Source organism: Mobula birostris, chromosome 7 (genome assembly GCF_030028105.1).
Source record: "Mobula birostris isolate sMobBir1 chromosome 7, sMobBir1.hap1, whole genome shotgun sequence".
In the NCBI taxonomy this organism is placed as follows: domain Eukaryota; kingdom Metazoa; phylum Chordata; class Chondrichthyes; order Myliobatiformes; family Myliobatidae; genus Mobula; species Mobula birostris.
In genome coordinates, this window is record NC_092376.1 from 55,223,828 (window position 1) to 55,249,037 (window position 25,210).

The 25,210-nt window shown below is 42.0% G+C and overlaps 1 protein-coding gene across 1 annotated transcript in view; it reads left to right on the top strand.

Annotated features, from left to right (window-relative positions):
* st6gal2a (ST6 beta-galactosamide alpha-2,6-sialyltranferase 2a) overlaps positions 1–25,210 on the top strand; it is a 61,695-nt gene that overhangs the window by 6,987 nt on the left and 29,498 nt on the right. The window contains exons 2-3 of the mRNA XM_072263198.1: positions 1,750–2,748; positions 10,686–10,783. Coding sequence (XP_072119299.1) covers positions 1,809–2,748; positions 10,686–10,783 — 1,038 coding nt within the window. The 5' untranslated portion in view covers positions 1,750–1,808. The remainder of the gene's footprint in view (positions 1–1,749; positions 2,749–10,685; positions 10,784–25,210) is intronic.

The window sequence follows — 25,210 nt, forward strand, 5'->3', positions numbered from 1 at the left end:
AGCCTTCCCCACAATACTCCTTGCATTGAAATAGACACACCTCAGAAGGTTATCACCACCACACACAACACTTCTATTTGTGACTTTGCATGAACTTTTAACATCATTTATTTTCACCCCCGCTCCGCTATCTGCTCTGGCATTCTGGTTCCCATCCTCCTTATTATCAAATAATAAATTGATTTATTATTGTCACAAATACTGAGTTGCAGTGAAAAGCTTTGTTTTGCATGCCATCTATATAGTTCAAAGTTCAAAGTAAATTTATTATCAAAGTACATATATGTGTCACCATAAACAACCCTGAGATTCATTTTCTTGCAAGCATCTGCAATAAATCCGTAGAATAATAGCCATAACAGAATTAATGAAAGGCTGCACCAATTTTAAGCGTTCAACCAGCTGTGCAAATTGTCATCTTGTTAGAGAGTGCATCAGAGAAAACAACAACAAACTGCAGAATAAAGTATTATAGTTCCAAAGAACTTGCAGTGCAGATGGACAAGAGGATGCAACGTTATAATGACATACAGTATACAATCAGGTCAAGATTCTGGACAAGGGGACTGTTCAATAGGCTTTGAAATCTTGTGAAAGATTTTGATTGCAGGTTCAGAGATGGTGTTTTGACTTGAATGGAAGAGCAGAACTGAAAGCTATCAAAATAAAAGCCAATTGGAAACTAAGTAGGGACTTCAAAAGAAACTCCTTTATAAAAGGAGTTTGGAATTTGCTACTGACTGCAGTGAATTTTATAGATGTATTAGCTACAAGTTGGAAAAGCCCACAGAGCTTTGCAGATACATACGTCAGGAAGAATGGGAGGAGTTGGACTAAAAGACTTCCCTCTGTGCTGTGTGTTCTCTGTAAGCAGAGTTACCTGTAAAGTTTCAGGACCATAATTTTAACTTCACTGGTTCTAGTAACATTCTTGGGAGTGTTGCACAGTGATTTTGTTGACAGTTGTGAATGTAGATTGCTGATTGAGTTATTAAGGTATGGGAAGCTTTTTGATTGTTCATAATCTTGAACATAGAGATGTCTTTTTTTTTCTCTGAGGTGCTTTTTCCCCTTTTTGTCTTTCTGACTATTGAGGGATGCCTTTTCAGCCTTTTTTTAAAAGGTTATTGAACTGTTTTTCTCTCTTAAAAGTCTTAGCGTAGTTCAATGATAGCGCCTGTCTCTCGAGTCAGATGTCCAAGAGTTTGTGTCCCATTCCTAAAACTTGAGTATGAATTCACTTTAATAATTTAGCCCAGTACTGAGAGGCTACTGCATGGTCAGAGATGTTGTTTTTTATGACTTGTTAAAATTCACATCTATTAGATTATTAGATCATTAGATCTATTAGATCATTCTCACCATCATGGTGCATATTTACCACCAAAACTACTGCACATGAGAGGACACCATATCCTCTGACCCACAAAGATATCCTCATTCAAGCTATTAGCGGGGATTTTTAAGATGAATAATCTCCATTGGAAAATGATGTCAAGACTAGAGTCTGATAATATAATTCATATGTCACTGCTTTGTAATATCATTATCAACTATGGTCTGTGATAGAATTTTGACGAGAGGCTTTTCTTCCTAGGAAATAGTGGTACTGGCCATTTAAAGGAGCAACTCTGAAAGGTTTATTCTTTAAAATAGATTAAGATAAATTTGATTTGTTTAAGATTTACTTCTCTTGTTTTAATGTTTTTGTTTTAATCAAATATGTAATTTTACTTTACTTTTTTTTAGCTGGCTTTTTCACACTCCAGCTGTGCTGAATCCAAGAGGAGTTTGGTGCAGTTTGGACAATGAAAGCCAAGGCCAAGCAATGGAAGCACCTAGTGCTGATTGGGATACTGGCATGGGCACTCGTCGTCTTGCTGCTGTTTACATATTTCACAGACTTCAAAACAGATGAGCGTCCAGCCAGCTTTTTCACAAATACTGAGACAAGAAGGCTCTTCCCCGTACAGGGTAAACTGAGAGCCATTATGGGGGCCTTCCAAAATCCCAAGGTCTCAGCAAGTCACAAGGCAAATAGTCTTTTCTTTGAGGATGATGAAGATTCTGTGCATTCATTGCGTTTAGATTATTTGAATGATCCCAATCTAAAATGGACCCAGGAGGAAGAGGACAGTGGCGAGCTTAAAGTCTGGAAAAGTGTGAAGAAAAGACAGATCGGTGGACAGCTGCAAACTCAAAACCAGGAGATGGATAAGATCATTAAAGTTATCAATAAAGACGGCAATTCTTATGAAGAAATAATGATTCAAAATGCAAAGTCTAGGCCTTATGAAACAGTTATTCAGAATAAGGAAAGTTCAAATTACCCTCTTGACCCTTTACATGAAAATCTAGATTCCTTTGACCTAGAGGACTTGGAGTTTTCAAAATCCAGTTCACTGCTTGTCAAACTGTGGAGAGGAAATATGTCATCTGAGATGCTGAATCCTCGGTTACAAAAAGCTATGAGGGAGTATGTGAATGAAAACAGACATGGTGTCAACTATCAGAAGAAAGGGGAAGCTGAAAGGATGATTGGAGAAGATCTCCTCTGCCAATTGAAAAACAAAGTCAAACTAAGAACCCTTGATGGGAAGGAGGCTCCATTTTCTACATCTGGTTGGAGAAAGCACATTCCTAAAATTCCTCTGAGCAAGATCAGGGTTAACCCACAGGCCTTCAGGAATTGTGCTGTTGTTGCATCTGCTGGTGCAATACTGAATTCCTCCCTTGGAGAAGAAATAGGTAAGGACAAAATTTTATCACTTAACATGCATTTTTGGTTACTGACTGGGAATTTTTGTTGCGGCAGTAGTGTATAAAAAACAAATAAAATGTTTAGGGGCAGAGAAAATCAAAACAAGTGGTGAAAATAAAAGTATTTCTTTATATTGGCTGTAAACTAAGCTTCAATGCAGAGTGGAAGATTAATGCGTACTTAGTCGAACACACACAATCTCAGGCTGGGGGAAGTGCTGGAAAATTTTGTGAGAATGGCACACTCAAAGATAGAAATGCAACACTGAAATTTGGTCTTAGTGTTTATAATTTAATTCAGAATTTTAAGACTAAACTGCATAGGTAGCTTGCAACCAAATAATCAGCAGTTAAACCAGTAAGAATCAACCAATCATCAAAGTTCCTCCTACATGCAATGGATGTGGAAGATCTGGCCCAAGTGTAAGGGGAAGGAGATTTACTTTAAGTTAAATGAATTATTTTCAAGCAAGTCAGGTGGATTAGTTTACACAAAATGTTAATCAATTTGGTATGTAAAACAATTTTAAGTAGGCACAGTATTGCAGGCAGTGTGTTCACCTGTAGAATGTGGGTGTTTGTAGAGAGCAATGTGATCAAATGAAACCACACCATTGGTAATTGTTTGCACATAAGAGAGTTTTTGACTTTGAGCTCTTGATTTTGAGTCTGTTGGAGATGCTGCAAAAAAATAAGTAGGAGGTTTGTTAATTAGACATTTTAATTCAAGGCCCTGACTCAGTCCTTAGTAATAAAAGCCAAGTGCTGGAAAAACTCAGCATGGAAAGAAAAAACAGAAAATGGTTCTAGCCCAGGAGCTTCCATCAAATGAAAAGACTGTTGAAGGGTCTTGGACCTAAAATGCTAACTGTTTGTTTTTCCAAAGATGCTGCCTGACTTGTTGAGATTTTTCAGCACTTTCTGCTATTGTTTTGGATTTCCAGAACCTGCAATTTTTTTTTGTTTGTTTTCATTGACTGATAGATTGGGTTAGTGACTAGGTACAGGAGGCTGGCAGGTAATGATTGAAAGATGTGCAGTATTGGGAGAACCAATCACTGTGGTGTCTGACTGCTGAGACCATATGCTCCAAATGAGAGAAGAATGGGATCTAAATGCTGTAGTCCACATGGGAACTAATGGGCCATAACATGAGATGCTGGGCAGCTTGAGCAACACACCCAAAATGCTGGAGGAACTCAGCAGGTTAGGCAGAATTTATGGAGAGGAATGAACTGTCAACATTTTGGACCATCAGCACAGATGGAGTGAAGAATACCTCCAGCTATATCAAGTCACCTGAAGCCCATCTTCAGCAAAGCAAAGGCAAGCAGCAGCAAAGCTCTCTCAAGGTGGTTTGAGTGACACAAAACAGGCAAATTATGATATTCTACCCCACGGTCACGGGAAATATCAGCTCTGCAACCACCTTATTAATCAGCTTACAAGGTTTTTAATTTCAACAAGATTTATGCTGATTGTTTACCATTTGGTCCTCCAGGGTTACAACTGGGTTTAACTGCCCACCTGCTGCAGGTCCTCCCACATTTGAAAGTTACATACGTGGATAGAGCGTTGGCTGATTGGCAGGAAACAGAAAGTGGGAATAAAGGGATCCTATTCTGGCTGGCTGCCGGTTACCAGTGGTGGTCCACAGGGGTCCGTGTTGGGGCCGCTTTTTTTTACGTTGTACATCAATGATTTGGATTATGGAATAGATGGCTTTGTGGCCAAGTTTGCTGACGATACGAAGATAGGTGGAGGGGCCGGTAGTGCTGAGGAAATGGAGAGTCTGCAGAGAGACTTGGATAGATTGGAAGAATGGGCAGAGAAGTGGCAAATGAAATACAATGTTGGAAAGTGTATGGTTATGTACTTTGGCAGAAAAAATAAACGGGCAGACTATTATTTAAATGGAGAAAGAATCCAAAGTTCTGAGATGCAACGGGACTTGGGAGTCCTCGTACAGGATACCCTTAAGGTTAACCTCCAGGTTGAGTCGGTAGTGAAGAAGGTGAATGCAATGTTGGCATTCATTTCTAGTGGAATAGAATATAGGAGCAGGGATGTAATGTTGAGGCTCTATAAGGTGCTGGTGAGACCTCACTTGGAGTACTGCGGGCAGTTTTGGTCTCCTTATTTAAGAAAGGATGTGCTGATGTTGGAGTGGGTACAGAGAAGATTCACTAGAATGATTCCGGGAATGAGACGGTTAACATATGAGGAACGTTTGCCCGCTCTTGGACTGTATTCCTTGGAGTTTAGAAGAATGAGGGGAGACCTCATAGAAGCATTTCGAATGTTGAAAGGCATGGACAGAGTGGATGTGGCAAAGTTGTTTCCCATGATGGGGGAGTCTAGTACGAGAGGGCATGACTTAAAGATTGAAGGGCGCCCATTCAGAACAGAAATGCGAAGAAATTTTTTTAGTCAGAGGGTGGTGAATCTATGGAATTTGTTGCCACGGGCAGCAGTGGAGGCCAAGTCATTGGGTGTATTTAAGGCAGAGATTGATAGGTATCTGAGTAGCCAGGGCATCAAAGGTTATGGTGAGAAGGCGGGAGATTGGGACTAAATGGGAGAATGGATCAACTCATGATAAAATGGAGGAGTGGACACGATGGGCCGAATGGCCGACTTCTGCTCCTTTGTCTTATGGTCTTATTATGGCTGGGTCTGACTGCCTGGCTGCTACAGGTCCCCACATTACAGCTGGGTCTGACTGCCCGGCTGCTGCAGGTCCTTCCAGGTTACAGCTGGGTCTAGCTCCCTGCCTACTACAGGTCCTCCCAGGTTCTGGTTGGGTCTAACTGCCTGGCTGCTGTAGGTCCTCCCAGGTTACGGTTGGGTCTAACTGACTGGCTGCTGCAGGTCCTCCCAGGTTACAAATGGGTCTAACTGCCCGGTTGCTGCAGGTCCTCCCAATTACAACTGGGTCTAACTGCCCGGCTGCTGCAGGTCCTCCCAGGTTACAGCTGGGTCTAGCTTCCCGCCTGCTACAGGTCCTCCCAGGTTACGGTTGGGTCGAGCTGCTCTGCCTGCTCCAGGTCCTCCTGGGTTACAGCTGGGTTCCATTCCTGCAATCTGTTCATTACCCTAACAGTTCACAGTGGCTCTGCGGTGGCTAGCAAATCCATACTGTCAGTCTCTCAAATGCTCAATCACAAGTGTAGGTTATATATTAGTCAGGTGTAAATATAAAGGCAGCTACTTAGATCCACATTGTTGTGACTGTGATGTTTTCACCAATAACATCTGGAATTTGTAGTCCACGACTCAGGTTAATTACCTTGTGAGATGCGGCTTTGACATATGTCTGTTGGCCGATGACTGGAGAATGATAACTTGTAATCTTAGATTTCTGTGCCTGCTTCTACAAGTAGTGCAAGAAAAGCCCTGTGAATGAGAGCTTTTAATATTTGGGGGAACATGAAGAGACAAGAGGCGGGAGAGACAGATGGCTATGTTTGCAAGCTGAGTTTGTACGTACAGTATAGCATTGGAGTAGAGATAGGAGGAAGTTAGAGTTAGAATCCTGGAGCAGACTAGGATGGAAGAAAGAAATTTCAAACTCAGTAATGATGAAAACATTCCAATCTTATTACTGAATCTTCCCATTACTTAACAAATAGTTCAGAGGTAAAATAAGCCTGTAAAGTTAGAACCATTCATTCTTTCGACACCTTCATAGGTTCTGTAAGAAATGATTCAGTTGATGGATTTTCTTTTCCTGAGTTAGTAACACTACCCAGAACACATTTGCCTAATTCTAACACTCAAATGAAGTTAATTTTTATAGAACATGGCTTATGTGTGTGGTTTGTATCATTTTGTGAATGGAATTATGCATTTGGCTTCTTTCACTCCATCTGCTAAAGCCTGGATTTTAATTCTCAACACCCCATGATGCAGCCCACCCCATGTTTTCTGCATTGTGTAGGTGTTATTTGATGGGATGTTGGCTATGGCTAAGTGATCCTTTTACCATCAGCACGTGGCTTCCTCCTGCTTAGCGCCTTCCACAATGCACCTTCCCATTTTTCTGTGATCATGCACCAGGGTTTTGCATCAGTAGTAGAAAAGACTACATTTTTTTTCCTGGAGATTTTGAGAACATATGCAGTATTTTCTATGTTTTCTTGGAAATCTCATGCCACAGTGAAGATCAAAGTAAAGTATTTGTTTCAGAAGCCATGTGGACTATTTTACCCAGCTAGAATTGCTTTTTGGGGTGATTGGAGACCATTGCTGTGAATGTTAGCTTGGGATAGGAGAATGACTTGGCTTCACCCATACCACGATTGGATCTGATGATTTTGTGGAAGCTTGTTCACGTCTTTGCAGCATACTTGATAGACCAAGAGCGTGGTGCTGGCTTTGAGGTCTTGTTTCAACCCCTCTTTACTTTGAGTGCTTATTATTCTGGAAGTGATGGTGAACTTTATTATTGTGTCTCCCACTGATGAGTGGCAGCTCCTGGCACATGGAAAGTGATCCATATTTTCTCAGCTCTTGCTGTAGATCACTGTCAGGCGCAAGGTGTTTTGTATCGGGGCAGACGGGAGGAGATCTTTATCTTCATAATGTATGGAGTAATTTCCATTACCTCATGCATATCAGTGAAGGATTCAATGAGGACGTGAAGCAGAATGTCTGCATCATCTGTTTAATTTGGAGAAATCACAAAGATAGTTCAACCTTCATAATCTCCACTCTAGAAACAAGGTCAATCCTCTTAAGCAGCACATCACCTGTCATTACCAAAGAGGCCTTCTCGAGAAACAGATTTAAGCTGGCTTTGCCTTGACCATTTCAGCTTGTATTGAGAGTATGTGTTTGCAGAAAATGTATGTATGTTGTGAATAAACTCTTCTCGGGCTTCCAGCAGGGTACAGGTGTTGATTTTAACTGACGTTCCGATGACAAACTCTCCTATCTTTATCAGGGATAATGCCTCAGCATGTCTAGTCTGGTAGTATATATACTCCCGTTGGCCATCCCTCCTGTTTGCTTAGTCCTCATCCAATCAGGCTACCGCTGTCCCACTTTGTTTACAATCAAATTCCAGTTCTTACTTGGAGTGAGACCTTCAACTTTGTTAAAATTCTTTTCCTCTCATTTCATTTCAATGGCTTCCTTCTCCAGACAGTCCCAAAAGCCGTTGGTGTGGCATAGTAATTTTCTATCGTCAAAGTCAATCCTAATGCCATTATGAATGCAATGTTCTGCTACCGCCGATTTCTCTGGGTAACCCAAACAGGTACTACACCTCCTGTGCTCCTTGATGCGGGTTTCCATTCTAGCCAACGGGGATATAAACACCACTGGACTAGACAGGCCCAGACTTCATGTCTGATGAAGATGGCAGAGTTTGTCATCGAGACATCAGTTATAATCGATATCTGTACCAAGCTGGAAGCCCGAGAAGAGTTTATTTGTCATAGATCCTTTTATATATATATATATATATATATATATATATATTGTATTTACCTGTTGTAAATGATACTAAGAGACATACTGAAGGTAGTAAATGTACATCAACAATTACACTCCAGAGGCTTCCCTTATTACCGGAGCTATACAGGAGTCTGTGGGGGGGAAAAAACCCTTCTTTGCATAACTGCACCTATAAGGAGTTAAAAAATGTAAATTGGGTTTCAATGTAGCAAGAGTGAAACAGCCACAGCATGCTTGACCCCACACCTCTACCATTTTGCAGTGGCAGTTTTGGAAACATCTTATTTTAAGATTATATTCTGGAAGCTACAGCTTTATTTGCTCCATTATAAAAAGAAAAGACAGCAATTGCTGGAATCTAAAGCAAAATAGCAACTGCTGGAAGAATTCCGCAGGTCAAGCATCTGTTGCTAAGTTGCAGCTTTCCTATCCTGGAATCCTGAAATCCCTTCTTCTCCTCTATTGCATTGTTTGGAGACTTCATACGCACTTCCTCCATTCCCTACTCTTCTGCTCTCAGACCTCCTCCACCCGCCAGACAGAGCAGAGAAAGAATATCCTTGGTCTTCACTTTTCTTCCCGCTAGTCTTCACATTCAGCACATCATTCTTCATGGCTTCCACCAGCTGCATTGAGGTCCCACCATCAGCTGCATCTCCCCCTTTGTACTTCCAGCAGGAGCCACCTTCTGCATAACTCACTGGTCCACTCACCCCTCCTCGTCCTATCCCTTCACACTTTCCCCAGCAAACACAGAAAATGCAACATGCATCCCTTCACTTCCCCTCGCACTGCCGTTCAGGAATCTAAACAACTCTTCCAGGTGAGGCAGATAGTCACCTCCTCAACCTAGTCTGTTAAATTCAGCCCTTTCAATATGGCCTCCTCCACACTGACGAGACCAGTTGTAGACTGGGAAATGGCTTTGCAAAGCAATCTGTCTGCAATGGGCATCTTGAACTTCTGGTTGCATGTCATTTGAATCCCCCTTCCCATTCCCATACTGTCCTTCGCCCTTCCACTACCACGGTGAAGCCGAACACAAACTGCACGCTCGCTCCTCATGCAGTGTCTGAATCTGAAACACTGACCATCACTTCGCCTCCAGGGATGCTGGTAGACTTGAGTTCTAACAGCTGTTTGTACTTCACTTTGCTCCATTGTGTTTTTCTGTCTATTTTTGGAGGAATAGTAAATCTATCAGGTGGTTGCCTCAAGTTTCATCCAGTGACGTAGTTATATTAAGTATAGTGTGGAAAAATACTGGGGTGGCCTACAAGTGCATTTCCATGCGTTGTGAAAGATCTGATGCCCACTGTGCCAAAACTGAAAGATCTATTCTGCCATCTTGTGGACAATAAAGAGTTATACATATTTGTAATGCAATTGTTTTGTTTCACTCTGAAGTTTACATTCAACTGTTCAGTGTGTATATGTATGCATGTGTGTGTGTATTTTATATATATATGAGAGAGAGAGAGAGAGAGAGAGAGGCATCTGTTAGTCTTGCGAGACCATGGATCTGCGCCTGGAAAGTCTTCACTCTCCAGGGCGCAGGCCTGGGCAAGGTTGTATAGAAGACTGGCAGTTGCCCATGCTGCAAGTCTCCCCTCTCCACGACACCGATGTTGTCCAGGGGAAGAGGAAGGGCAAGGGCAGATACAGCTTGGCACCAGTGTCTTCACAGAGCATTGCTATATTGTCTAGAATGTGGAGACTATCCACAGTGGTCAGTTGGTATGAAATTAGTGTGAATATGTGAATATTGTCATGTTGCATTCTTCATGTTTATAATCCATCACAATTGCTTAATGATACAAATTTACGTGTTTGGTCTGATAAGAAGTTAGCAAACTATGAATGAATTTCAGCACCATTCTATCTGTTAACTTCTCTTACTTCATTTTTTTTATTAAATTCCACCATGGATTTTCAAAACTTCTATCAATTATTGGTGTAGGTACTGTCCACAAAGCAAAATAAATGCAAAATGAATGAACCATTCACTTTTAGAGGGGGAAAGAGAAGTGAATTCGGTAAAATTTTCAGGCTGCATCTTTATCCAATCACAATTTTCATTACTAGAAGCACCATTCCAATGGAATGTAATGGGATGATGGGTTTCTTCATTTGTGTTTTAAGTACAGGTACCTTTGTTTTGGCTGTGTTTTTTAAATCTTGTTACATTTATACATTTCTGCAAATGATGCAGTAGGTTTTTGTATAGCTGTTTGGCTTGATCAATAAGCAGTCTAATAAATTGGAAATAAATTGGGAGAATGCAATTAAAACTGCACTACTCTCTGATGGCTATTTTAATGCTATCTATACAAAAGCCAAAGTAAAGGCCAAATATATATTATTAGTTCTCATTTTCAGAAAGCACGTCAAATAAATAGATCAATGCAATTCCATTCTCTACAATTCCTGAATAAGTGTGAAGATAATTTTGCTTTGTTTTCCAGATTCCCATGATGCAGTTCTAAGATTTAATGCAGCCCCTACGCAAGGTTATGAGAAGGATGTTGGAAGCAAAACCACGATCCGTGTTATTAACTCACAAGTGAGTGATCACCACTTTTCTGTACCTTGTTTGTTATATCTGCTTTACACTATAAAATATTCCTCACCTGCAAGCCAGCAATCACATGTAAACTAATCTCTTTTCTAGTTTATTTATTATTAATATCTTTATGTAGGTTATTCAAAATATGAAATTATTGCAGAGGCAGTGTGAAGGAAAATTATAAAATTAAGGTTAATTTTGAGTTAAGTTTTGTTGTCAAGCTTGATGAGCTAGATATTGCTCAAGACCTGCGTCATGAGGGTGACGGGATAAGAGACAGACATTGCCTCGCTTGTGAGCTAACAGTAGCCAGACATAGATCGTGCCAACAATGAGATGTTGCTGAGCTTTTTCCGAGATTGTCTAGAAAGTAGCAAACAGAAGGACTAACTATAGATGTGTATCTTGGATTTTGTGTGTAACGCGGGAACATTAATAAACTTGCTGATACCTAACAAGTGCCTTGAAAATCGCTGACCAAGTATGTTTAGCTGTTGACTATTGCCAAAATTTACTGTGTAAATCTAAGATGTAACCTGACATTGTCAGAGTCGTAAGACAATGGCTGCCCATGATCACGTAATAAAAGGGTTAACCATATATCGAGGTCTGTGTCTTTATTTCTGTTCCCTTACAGCGTAAAGTCTCTCACAGTGATTGGCGACGAAATTCTTTTACAGCAAATCAGAGTAAATTCTTCTATAGGTGGCAACTTTCTCTTAGCATGTCCCTGGTGCATTCTCCCCAACCCTTCAACTAAACCAGTAATGAGATGTGATAATCTTTAAGGGACCATAGGATGTAATCGGTTTACAATTGTCACATGTACCAAGAAACTGTGTAAAACCTTGTTTAATATGTTTTGGAGTTAATTTTATGTTTAGCATAAGTAGCTTGAGGTTGCACAGAGGGAACGGTGTTATAGCTAAGGATGGAATAGAGAAGAAATCTGTTAATTTACAGTCAAAGGCAGAACATAGAAGGATTTTGTTGTTTACATTTATCATCATAATATTGTCAGTGTTTCATTTTTGTCAGCTCTCCAATTCCATGTAAATAATTGTTAAATGTTTTATGAAAGCTTCAAATTTTATGAAACATGTTTTTAAAAAATTACACCAAAGATGTAGTCTAACACAAATAACAGGAACGTAATGTGACGATCCCATTGATAGGGAAAGGTTCTGGTTTTGCACATGTTTGACCATTGGATCTCTCTTTGGTTTGGTCTCATGGTCAGATTGACATCAGCTGAACCAGTCATAGATAGAAAGTAGTAGCAATTGATTATGTTCCAGCTCTGTGTTGTCTGGAGCCATTAGCAAAGTAACCTTGGACTGTTTTTGGCTCTCATCTATTTGTTGTCCCTCAGTGATCCATTACGTATCTTTAGAGGTGCAAATCTGTAGCACCCTGAATGTGGCAATGCAATTGGGTAGGTGGTGATAAAGGCCTACAGCCTGTTTGCTCTAATTAGTGAGGGCATTAAGTATAAAAGCTGAGAAGTTGTGTTACAGGTATATTAAGTCATTATTACCTTACAACAATCAGACTCATGAACCAGCGTGAATGACTTCAATCACCACCATTCTGAACTGATTCTACAACCTACAGCTTCGCTTTCGAGGACTCTTTACAACACATGTTCTCAGTATATTTTTATCTGCACAGTTTTTCTTCTTTTTCATGTTGGGTATTGGTCATTCTTTGTTTATGTTTAATTTTTTTTGTAAAATCCTATTGTATTTCTTTCCTGTAAATGCCTGCAAGAAAATGAATCGCAGGGTAGTTTATGGTAACGTGTACTTTGAAATTTTGACTTTAAAATTTCGATATGATGTGCAGTTCTATTGCCACAGTACAGGAAGGAGTAGAGACTTTGGAGAGAGTATAGAGGAGATTCACCAGGATTGGAGAGGATGAATACACTTGAATTAATTTCTCTGCAGCCCTACAGGTAAGGGGCAGTTCAGTAGAAAATCATAAAACCATGAGAGGTACAAAAAGTGTAGACTTCAGGTTTGAAATATAAAATACTGGAGGGCATAGATTTAATGTAAAGGGGGGACACTGGACAGAGTGGATGTGGCAAAGTTGTTTCCCATGATAGGGGAGTCTAGTACGAGAGGGCATGACTTAAGGATTGAAGGGCGCCCATTCAGAAAAGAGATGCGAAGAAATTTTTTTAGCCAGAGGGTGGTGAATCTGTGGAATTTGTTGCCACGGGCGGCAGTGGAGGCCAAGTCATTGGGTGTATTTAAGGCAGAGATTGATAGGTATCTGAGTAGCCAGGGCATCAAAGGTTATGGTGAGAAGGCGGGGGAGTGGGACTAAATGAGAGAATGGATCAGCTCATGATAAAATGGCGGAGCAGACTCAATGGGCCGAATGGCCGACTTCTGCTCCTTTATCTTGTGGTCTTGTGGGAGACTTTTAAAAATTGCAAAGCAAGTTTTTGCACAGAGGGTTTTAGATGTCTGGATCAAGCTGCCAGGGTCACTGTGGAAGCAGACACAAGGGCAACATTTAAGAACCACATGAACGGGCAGGAAATAGATACAGACCATGTCACAGGCAGCTGGGATTAATTAAACTAGCATCATGGTCAGCATAGGCATGATGGACCAAATGGCCTCTTTCTGTGCTGTACTTTACTATGTTCCACAAGTTATCTACTCTAAATCTCTTAGGGGTATGTTCAATGTCCTTCCGCAGTTGGGGTTGGGAATTAAAATCAGAGGATTGTGCAAAGGATACTGTAAGACACTGAGGCTAACCAGCATTCTCTGTAGACTGGGAGAAGCAAGAATGTATCCTTTCACACACTATTCTCAACAAACCAGATCCTGGGATCTGAATCAGGTTGCAATCAGAGTTCCTCAACCCTGTGATTAATTATCCCAATGCAATCCCTCAAGATTTATGGAACTAAGATCCCCAGAAATCTGGGTTTGAACTACTGCCAGGAGTTGGGGAAAAGAAGACCTTGTCTTGTATCAGATAAGCCCCACCATCTAGATTCGGAGATGGAATTCAAAACCACTCCCCTCTCCCATTCCAGGTCAGAACTTGAGTGTAGATCATCCATTATGCTTCCCACTTGACTGGAAGCAAACTCTGACAATAAGTTACCTTCCCTCTCAAAACAAAACAACATATATATGCTTTTGAGTTAACACTCCATAGCATGCATGGAAATTGATTTCTGCTTTTCACATCAAAAACTTGACCACAATCCCAAGAACCCAAACTTTTATATAACTCAACCAAGTTAGGACTTTATTCCCTGGAGGGAGCATAGGAGAATGAGGGGAAATTTGATACAGGTGTACAAAATCTTGAGAGATGTAGGTGGGCTAAATACAAGTAGGCTTTTTCCACTGAGGTTGAAAGAGACTAAAAAGCGAGAGGTCAAGGATGAAAGGTGAAATGTTCAAGGGGATCTCCTTCATTCAGAGGGCATTGAGTATGTGGATGCGGGTTGGATTCCAACACTTAAGAGCAGTTTGGATAAGCGTATGCATGGGGCATGAGGGGGTGGTTCTGGAAGTCTCTGGTCCAGGTGCAGGTCAATGGGTCTAGTTCAGCTTGGACTGTGTGGGCTGAAGTGCCTGTTTCTGTGTCGTGGTGCTCCATAACCAACCAGTAGTAAACCAACTCCCTGTAGAAAATCAAAGTTCAGTTTTAGTTTTTTTTGTCATGAACACAAATATGTGGGGTGATTGATAAGTTTGTGGCTGAAGGTAGAAGGAGAAGAGTTATTAACTTCAAACTTTCTGCATTTTCACTCAAACAGCTGAACTGCACGTGCATGTGACAAGAGCTGTATAACTCATCTCCTTCTACCTTAGGCCACGAACTTATCAATCACTCCTGCTGTGGACCACTTCTACAAAGAAGCAATCTGTATGCTCCACGACCACTGGACAAAGTGTGCACATGTAGGAGGGGACTATGTTGAGAAATAAATGTGCTAGGTTTTCTAAAATTGACTCCTATCTTAGGTCACAAACTTATCAATCACCCTTCATACATGTGTGCACAGGTGCACTGAGAAAACAGTTTAACAATCTGCAACATCACATGCACATAGCATCAGATACACAGCCCTCACGAGATAAACGTAAATTAACAACATTAAATTAGACAAAATTATACAAGAAGGAACACAAATTGAACAAATTTTGCTGTGTGATACCTCAGAGAACTTGCATGGTCCTGCAGTTTGTAAGAATTACAGCATTCTATTGTGGCTGCAGATAAGAGCAGAATATTCTTATTGTAGTGTCAAGCCACTGAGAGAAATAAATTGTGATGGCTTTTACGACTGCCAATTAGTTCTGATTATGTTGACACTTGCCATCAGTATTGCTAATGTAATTCACCAGAATAATTACACCTGTACAGATGCATGAGTGAGAAATTGTTTCATTAATCATTCCTGCAGATAAGGTCATGTAAATTGCAATGAAAAGGGAACTGTTACGTCTATTATGCTACACTTTTCTAGTATTCAACCTAACCTCTATTACTCTGAGCTTTACCTTCATACCTTTCTTTTCAGGGTTTTAGTTGGATCCTTGCAAATCAACTTTCTATCCCCAGAGTCACTTATGGGATGGGATTGCTTTCTTAAAGATCCTTGGAGTTGCTCCAGATGTCTTTTAATTTCAGCAAGATACCGGTGATGATACCAGAGGAGCAGTATACAAAATATCAGTGCTTGGCCTCTTCGCCACTCCTATGGATATCCTGCTGCTGCTCTGGCAACCATCCGCAGGGAGAAGGAGGGAATGGTTGGAACTGGAGATATTAACATGTAGCGTTGGTTTGTATATTTTATTTGTTTCGACTGGTTAACTAGAAGACTACAAGGCTAGCAGAAAGGAGCATATGAATGAAATTAGGAGAGCCAGAAGGGCCATGAGAAGGCCTTGGCGAAAAGGATTCAGGAAAACCCCAAGGCATTCTACCAGTATGTGAAGAGCAAGAGGATAAGATGTGAGAGAATATGACCAATCAAGTGTGACAGTGGAAAAGTGTGTATGGAACTGGAGGAGAGAGCAGAGATACTTAATGAATACTTTGCTTCAGTATTCACTACGGAAAAGGATCTTGGCGATTGTAGGGATGACTTACAGCAGACTGAAAAGCTTGAGCATGTAGATATTAAGGAAGAGGATGTGCTGGAGCTTTTGGAAAGCATCAAGTTGGATAAGTACCCCAGGTGACTGTGGGAGGTGAGGGAGGAGATTGCTAAGCCTCTGGCGATGATCTTTGCATCATCAATGAGGACGGGAGAAGTTCTGAGGATTGGAGGGCTGCAGATGTTGTTCCCTTATTCAAGAAAGGAGTAGAGATAGCTCAGGAAATTATAGACCAATAAGTCTTACTTCAGTTGTTGGTAAGTTGATGGAAAAGATCCTGAGAGGCAGGATTTATGAACATTTGGAGAGGCATAATATGATTGGGAATAGTCAGCATGGCTTTGACAAAGGCAGGTCGTGCCTTACGAGCCTGATTGAATTTTTTGAGGATGTGACTAAACACATTGATGAAGGAAGAGTAGTAGATGTGGTGTATATGGATTTCAGCAAGGCATTTGATAAGGTACCCCATGCAAGGCTTATTAAGAAAATAAGGAGGCATGGGATCCAAGGGGACATTGCTTTGTGGATCCAGAACTGGCTTGCCCACAGAAGGCAAAGAGTGGTTGTAGACAGGTCATATTCTGCATGGAGGTCGGTCACCAGTGGTGTGTCTCAGGGATCTGTTCTGCGGCCCCTTTTCTTCATGATTTTTATAAATGACCTAGATGAGGAAGTGGAGGGATGGGTTAGTAAATTTGCTGATGACACAAAGGTTGGGGGTGTTGTGGATAGTGTGGAGGGCTGTCGGAGATTACAGCAGGACATTGATAGGATGCAAGACTGGGTTGAGAAGTGGCAGATGGAGTTCAACCCAGATTAGTGTGAGGTAGTTCATTTTGGGAGATCAAATATGATGGCAGAATATAGTATTAATGGTAAGACACTTGGCAGTGTGGAGGATCAGAGGGATCTTGGGGTCCAAGTCCATAGGACGCTCAAAGCTGCTGCGCAGGTTGACTCTGTGGTTAAAAAGGCATACAGTACATTGGCCTTCATCAATCGCGGAATTGAGTTTAAGAGCCGAGAGGTAATGTTACAGCTATATAGGACCCTGGTCACACCCCCAGTTGGAGTACTGTGCTCAGTTCTGGTCGCCTCACGACAGGAAGGATGTGGAAACCATAGAAAGGGTGCAGAGGAGATTTACAAGGATGTTGCCTGGATTGGGGGGCGCGCCTTATGAGAATAGGTTGAGGGAACTCAGCCTTTTCTCCTTGGAGCAATGGAGAATGAGAGGTGACCTGATAGAGGTGTATAAGGTGATGAGAGGCATTGATCGTGTGGATAGTCAGAGGCTTTTTCCCAGGGCTGAAATGGCTAGCATGAGAGGGCACAGTTTTAAGGTGCTTGGAAATAGGTACAGAGGAGATGTCGGGTAAGTTTTTTACGCAGAGAGTGGTGAGTGCGTGGAATGGGCTGCCAGTGACAGTGGCGGAGGTGAATACAATAGGGTTATTTAAGAGACTCCTGGATAGGTACGTGTAGCTTAGAAAAATAGAGGGCTATGAGTAACCCTAGGTAATTTCTGAGCTAAGGACATGCTCAGCACAGCTTTGTGGGCTGAAGGGCTTGTATTGTGCTGTAGGTTTCTATGTTTTCTAACTACTTAAATAAGATAACAGGCAATGCAAGCTTTGTCATTTTATTTCTTCCCTAACAGAAGCACACAGCACAACCCACAAAGACACTATCAAACAAGCACCAACTTGCACTAATCCTATACTACTTCCAGTTGATCTTCTTCACAATCCCATTAACTGCCCTCGGATGCTCTGATCTGTATGCACAGGAGCCAATTAATCCACCAATCAGAACGTCATTGGGAGGTGGGCGGGAACTGCAGCACCTGGGGACAAGCCCATGTAGTCATCGGAAGAGCATGTGAAATCCACTAGAGGGCAGAACTGAACCCAGCATGCTGGAGCTGCTGGATGTGCAATTTTCCTTTGGAAAATATAACAGATTATGTCCCTGGTTGTGAGGAAAGGCAGGGAGAAGTGAGGACCCCCCCCTCCCTTTTGCAAGTTTGAGGTCAGCACCCTCACCCCTCCATTTCAGTGACAGGCAGGGACTTCTGGTTCTCGTTCACATGTACTGTTTGTTTATGCTTTCCTGGTCCATACTTACCATGTTAGCTGAACTCCTGGTGTACAGTCAGCTCAAAACCTCACTGCGGGGAACCCGTGTTCTGGACTTCCATTCACACTGACCGAACAATTAAAAGCAGCAGCCAGAGGAATGAGTCATCACCTGGCAAACTCTCCCACCTCATTCTTCTGAAACAAGAGCATAATTGAGCGTTACTGTCAAGAATGTAAGGGCAAGAATGGCAATAAAGTGGAGTTGTTATCCATACAGTTTGAGAAGTGCAATAAAATGTCGGCTGTAGCAAAATTTTACTCTTTCATTCCATCAGCAATCTAGCATCAGAGAGAACTTGGAATACTTTTACTGTCGGAGAAAACCAGCTTCAGACACATTCTGGCACACAACCAGTCACTTGCATATTCCCAAGTGTACACGTTAAATAGGAGAGATCATGGTATTGTTCTCAAGGAGTTTCAGCCCATCATCGTTTCATTGATGTGTATCTGTATTTTGTGTCTTCTGCCTGATGGGAGAGTAGGAGGGATCTTTCATTATGACTGATGTCTTACTGAGGCAGTGAGAAGTATAGACAGAGTCCAAGGAGAAGAGGTCGGTTTCTGTAATGTGCTGAACTGTGTCCGCACCCCTCTGTGCTTTCTCGCGGTCATGGGCAAAGCAGTTGCCGTACCAAATCATGATACATCTGGATATGAAAGTGGGAGGGGGAGATCCAAAATGATAGGAGAAGGCAGATCCCCAGACAGTCCTTCCAGGTGAGGCGACACTTCACCTGTGAGTCGGCTGGGGTGATATACTGCGTCCGGTGCTCCCGATGCAGCCTTCTAATTATTGGCGAAACCCGACGCAGACTGTGAGACCGTTTTGCTGAACACCTACACTCAGTCCACCAGAGAAAGCAGGATCTCCCAGTGGCCACACATTTTAATTCTATGTCCCATTCCCATTCTGATATGTCTATCCACAGCCTCCTCTACTGTCAAGATGAAGCTACACTCAGGTTGGAGAAATAACACCTTATATTCCGTCTGGGTAGCCTCCAACCTGATGGCATGAGCATTGACTTCTCTAATTTCCATTAATGCCCCACCTCCCCCTCATACCCCATCCATTATTTATTTTATATTCTTTTTCTCTCTCTCCTTTTTCTCCCTCTGTCCCTCTCACTATACTCCTTACCCATCCCCTGAGCTTCCCCCCCTCCCCCTTTCTTTCTCTCTCGGCCTCCCGTCCTATGATCCTCTCATATCCCTTTTGCCAATCACCTGTCCAGCTCTTGGCTCCATCCCTCCCCCTCCTGTCTTCTCCTATCATTTCGGATCTCCCCCTCCCCCTCCCACTTTCAAATCTCTTACTATCTCTTCTTTCAGTTAGTCCTGACGAAGGGTTTCGGCCCGAAACGTCGACTGTACTTCTTCCTAGAGATGCTACCTGGCCTACTGCGTTCACCAGCAACTTTTATGTGTGTTGCTTGAAATTCCAGCATCTGCAGATTTCCTCGTGTTTAAATCTGGACATGATGCTTTCCATGGTGAATTGATAAAAACTGTTATGGGTCAAAGGGGACGTACAAAATTCCTTTCGCTTCCCAAAGACATTGAGGTCCTGGTGAGTTTTCTTAGCAAAGGCGTCAAAATGGTTAGATCAGGACAGGGATTGGTGACGCTTTCTCCCAGGAACGTGAAACTCTCAACCCTCTTGACCTTATCACTGTTAATGTAAACAGAAGGATTTGCACTACCCCCTTCCCGAAGTCAATGACCAGCTTTTTGTTTTGCTGACTTTGAGTATATGTTAAAATATTAATTTAAACACACTTAACTGAAATAAACTGATTAAAATCACTGAGATTAAGTAATATAAAGGTTGAAGTAAAAACTACCTGCAATTAACTTCTCCATCAAGATTGGGAACCACACTCAAATAAGTGGAGCTGGCCCACATGAGGGGTCAGATATGCATCCAGTCTCTCCACTGAGGACATCTGAGCTCCATTCTTGGACTCTGTGATAAATCCATTTGTGAAGCGTGGTCAAATGTGCTGACAGTTCTCCAAGGAATGATCTACAATAGGTAAATATGGTTCAGGCCAATGAGAAACATTTCACAGAGAAAATAGAAATCACACTTTGAAGTTACAGATTCAAAGATCATCATTTGTTCAAGCACTAGTTATCATCATGCCCTCTTATTACAAGAACAAATCTCGTCAAAAGATTATTGTGACATTTGTGGAATGGCAGGAGACATGATCAATGGATTAATTTTGCAGGGATAGTTACTGAACTTTTGCAAAATAAAGCTTCATTGCAGAGTGTGGAATTAGTGAGCATAAAGGATTAAATGGGATTATTTTGCGTGGAGACTATTAGAACATATGATGCAAACTGAAGTATCCTGTATCTCTATATTTAATACTGAAACATATTAAAGACTCCATCTTTCAATCTGGGATAGTTTTTGAAAGAAGCAGAAAGAAAGAAGTTACAGGTTCATTCAGTGCTTCAGAAATTCTACCAATCGGTCAGCAACTTCCACATTCCAGCACCATTAACACGATGAGCAAACGGGGATTTTATTGCTTGTTCAATGAAAGCCTCACTTAAAAGCACCATAATCGTGCCGAGCTGCCTCTCTTGAATGATCCCTTTAATGCAGTAAATGTAGTAAATACAAGAGTCTAATATACCAGAAACACCTGTGGCCAAATTACAACTGTTCTGAAGAACAATAAAGGCCCTACTCTATATAAATCATATACATTCTATTACAATATAGAATAGTACAGCACAGTATAGGCCCTTCGGCCCACAATGTTGTGCCGACCCTCAAACCCTGCCTCCCATAAAAGGTCCCATCTTAAATTCCTCCATATATCTGTCTAGTAGTCTCTTAAACTTCACTAGTGTATCTGCCTCCACCACTGACTCAGGCAGTGCATTCCACGCACCAACCACTCTCTGAGTGAAAAACCTTCCTCTAATATCCCCCTTGAACTTCTCACCCCTTACCTTAAAGCCACGTCCTCTTGTATTGGGCAGTGGTGCCCTGGGGAAGAGGCGCTGGCTATCCACTCTTATCTATTCCTCTTATTATCTTGTACACCTCTATCATGTCTCCTCTCATCCTCCTTCTCTCCAAAGAGTAAAGCCCTAGCTCCCTTAATCTCTGATCATAATGCATACTTTCTAAACCAGGCAGCATCCTGGTAAAACTCCTCTGTCCCCTTTCCAATGCTTCCACATCCTTCCTATAGTGAGGTGACCAGAACTGGACACAATACTCCAAGTGTGGCCTAACCAGAGTTTTATAGAGCTGCATCATTACATCACGACTCTTAAACTCTATCCCTCGACTTATGAAAGCTAACACCCCATAAGCTTTCTTAATTACCCTATCCACCTGTGAGGCAACTTTCAGGGATCTGTGGACATGTACCCCGCGATCCCTCTGCTCCTCCACACGACCGAGTATCCTGCCATTTACTTTGCACTCTGCCTTGGAGTTTGTCCTTCCAAAGTGTACCACCTCGCACATCTCCAGGTTGAACTCCATCTGCCTCTTCTCAGCCCACTCCTGCATCCTATCAATGTCTCTCTGCAATCTTTGACAATCCTCTACACTACCTACAACACCACCAACCTTTGTGTCGTCTGCAGACTTGCCAACCCACCCTTCTACCCCAACATCCAGGTCGTTAATAAAAATTACGGAAGTTAGAGGTCCCAGAACAGATCCTTGTGGGACACTACTAGTCACAATCCTCCAATCTGAATGTACTCCCTCCACCACCACCCTCTGCCTTCTGCAGGCAAGCCAATTCTGAATCCACCTGGCCAAACTTCCCTGGATCCCATGTCTTCTAACTTTCTGAATAAGCCTACCGTGTGGAGCCTTGTCAAATGCCTTACTAAAATCCATATAGATCACATCCACTGCACTACCCTCATCTATATGCCTGGTCACCTCCTCAAAGAACTCTATCAGGCTTGTTAGACACGATCTGCCCTTCACAAAGCCATGCTGACTATCCCTGATCAGACCATGATTCTCTAAATGCTTATAGATCCTATCTGTAAGAAACTTTTCCAACAGCTTTCCCACCACAGACGTTAGGCTCACTGGTCTATAATTACCTGGACTATCCCTACTACCTTTTTTGAACAAGGGGACAACATTCGCCTCCCTCCAATCCTCCGGTACCATTCCCGTGGACAACGAAGACATAAAGATCCTAGCCAGAGGCTCAGCAATCTCTTCTCTCGCCTTGTGGAGCAGCCTGGGGAATATTCCGTCAGGCCCCGGGGACTTATCTGTCCTAATGTATTTTAACAACTCCAACATCTCCTCTCCCTTAATATCAACATGCTCCAGAACATCAACCTTACTCATATTGTCCTCACCATCATCAAGTTCCCTCTCATTGGTGAATACCGAAGAGAAGTATTCATTGAGGACCTCGCTCACTTCCACAGCCTCCAGGCACATCTTCCCACCTTTATCTCTAATCGGTTGTACATTCACTCCTGTCATCCTTTTTTTCTTCACATTATTGAAGAATGCCTTGGGTTTTTCCTTTACCCTACTTGCCAAGGCCTTCTCATGTCCCCTTCTTGCTCTTCTCAGCCCCTTCTTAAGCTCCTTTCTTGCTTCCTTATATTCCTCAATAGACCCATCTGATCCTTGCTTCCTAAACCTCATGTATGCTGCCTTCTTCCACCTGACTAGATTTTCCACCTCACTTGTCACCCATGGTTCCTTCACCCTACCATTCTTTATCTTCCTCACTGGGACAAATTTATCCCTAACATCCCACAAAAGATCTCTAAACATTGACCACATGTCCATAGTACATTTCCCTGCAAAAACATCATCCCAATTCACACCCGCAAGTTCTAGCCTTGTAGCCTCATAATTTGCCCTTGCCCAATTAAAAATTTTCCTATCCTCTCTGATTCTATCCCTTTCCATGATAATGCTAAAGGCCAGGGAGCGGTGGTCACTGTCCCCCAGATGCTCACCCACTGAGAGATCTGTGACCTGACCCGGTTCATTACCTAGTACTAGATCTAGTATGGCATTCCCCCTGGTCGGCCTGTCCACATACTGTGACAGGAATCCATCCTGGACACACTTAAAAAACTCTGCCCCATCTAAATCCTTGGAACTAATCAGGTGCCAATCAATATTAGGGAAGTTAAAGTCACCCATGATAACAACCCTGTTATTTTTGCACCTTTCCAAAATCTGCCTCCCAATCTGCTCCTCTGTATCTCTGCTGCTACCAGGGGGCCTATAGAATACCCCCAATAGAGTAACTGCTCCCTTCCTGTTCCTGACTTCCACCCATACTGACTCAAAAGAGGATCCTGTTACATTACCCACCCTTTCTGTAGCTGTAATAGTATCCCTGACCAGTAATGCCATCCCTCCTCCCCTTTTTCCGCCCTCTCTATTCCTTTTAAAGCACTGAAATCCAGGAATATTGAGAATCCATTCCTGCCCTGGTGCCAGCCAAGTCTCTATAATGGCCACTACATCATAATTCCATGTATGTATCCAAGCTCTCATCTTGCTTATGAGGAATGTATTCCGCCATCTCTGTCTAAGCCTCCAGTAAGAGTCTCGGGGAGATGTACATGGTCAGATGCATTAGAGGAGCTTAGAGCAGCGGTCCCTAAACACCGGGCCGCAAAGCATGTGCTACCGGACTGTGAGGAAATGATATGAGTCAGCTGCACCTTTCCTCATTCCCTGTCATGCACTGTTGAACTTGAACATAGGGTTGCCAACTGTCCCATATTTGCCAGGACATCCTGTATATTGGGCTAAATTGGTTTATCCCGTATTTCCCCCGCTAAGGTAGAGCGTTCCAATGAAACCTTTCGTGCCGACGTGGCGTGAAGCGAAGAGGCAATTACCGTTAATTTATATGGGAAAAATTTTTCAGCATTCCCAAACCCAAAAAATAACCTAACAAATCATACAAATAACACACAAAACCTAAAATAACTCTAACATATAGTAAAAGCAGGAATGATATGATAAATACACAGCCTATATAAAGTAGAAATAATGTATGTACAGTATAGTCAGGAAGGTGAAGGCAAAACTGATTTGTGGGGTAAAAATCGGCACGTACACACATGCGCACATCACATGCGCACGTCACGCATACACACATAGGTGCCCGCGCAAGGCTTCATGGTCATGGTAGTCTTTCCTGAGGTAAAGTGTCCCGGGATTTGACTGCTACTTTTGTCCCTTATTTGGGAGTGAGAAAGTTGGCAACCCTAACTGTAAAAGACATGTTGAGGTGAGTTTAACCCTACTTGAACACCCCCCCCCCCTTCCGGCTGGCCGGTCCGCAAGAATATCGACAATATTAAACCGGTCCGCGGAGCAAAAAAGGTTGGGGACCCCTGGTCTTGAATGGGTGATGGTGGTTACCATATCTGAAAGAAATTAATCAAGTGATTACAGCAAAAGATTACCCTCTTAATAATATGGTCTCTGCATCACGCATATCACCCACCTACACTACTTTCTCATTCAGTAAGGATCTTAGCAGAAGCACCTTTTTAAAGGAAAATTTGATGAGGCTGATAGTGCATTATAATTTTGGTGTTTCTTTGGTAATTTCTGTTCACAAGCTATTCTCATAAGTGTACCTGAGCTTCCTATATCCTCGAGTGTTCAATGAAGACTCCTTAGTAATTCTATAGCTTCTGTGGAGAGTGGGTTATGAACCTTGTTTATTAATTTCAGTGATTGGTTATTGTATATTCATGCTCATTTAAACCATGAAGAATAAGAATTGTTGAAAAAAATGTTGGAAAGCCAGATAGGGACTTTACTAAGCAGGAACCCTTTCCTAACCTGTAACATATCATCTAACAGATTCCTATTTAAATAGAAGGGTTGTGGTTTTAATCAGAACTTGTTCTTTAACTGGCGCACACTGGTTAACTTCTTACCGAGCATAACCTCTTATCATTAGAGTTTAAGAACAGCTTAAGGTGTACAGTACAAAAATAAAAACAGTCAGTGCCATATTATTATAATGAAATGTATTGATTTTTCTACTATCCATATATCTATTTTTATATAAATTAAATTTATACAGTACTTATCTTGGGTTCAACATGCACTGATTATCTTTTGAATA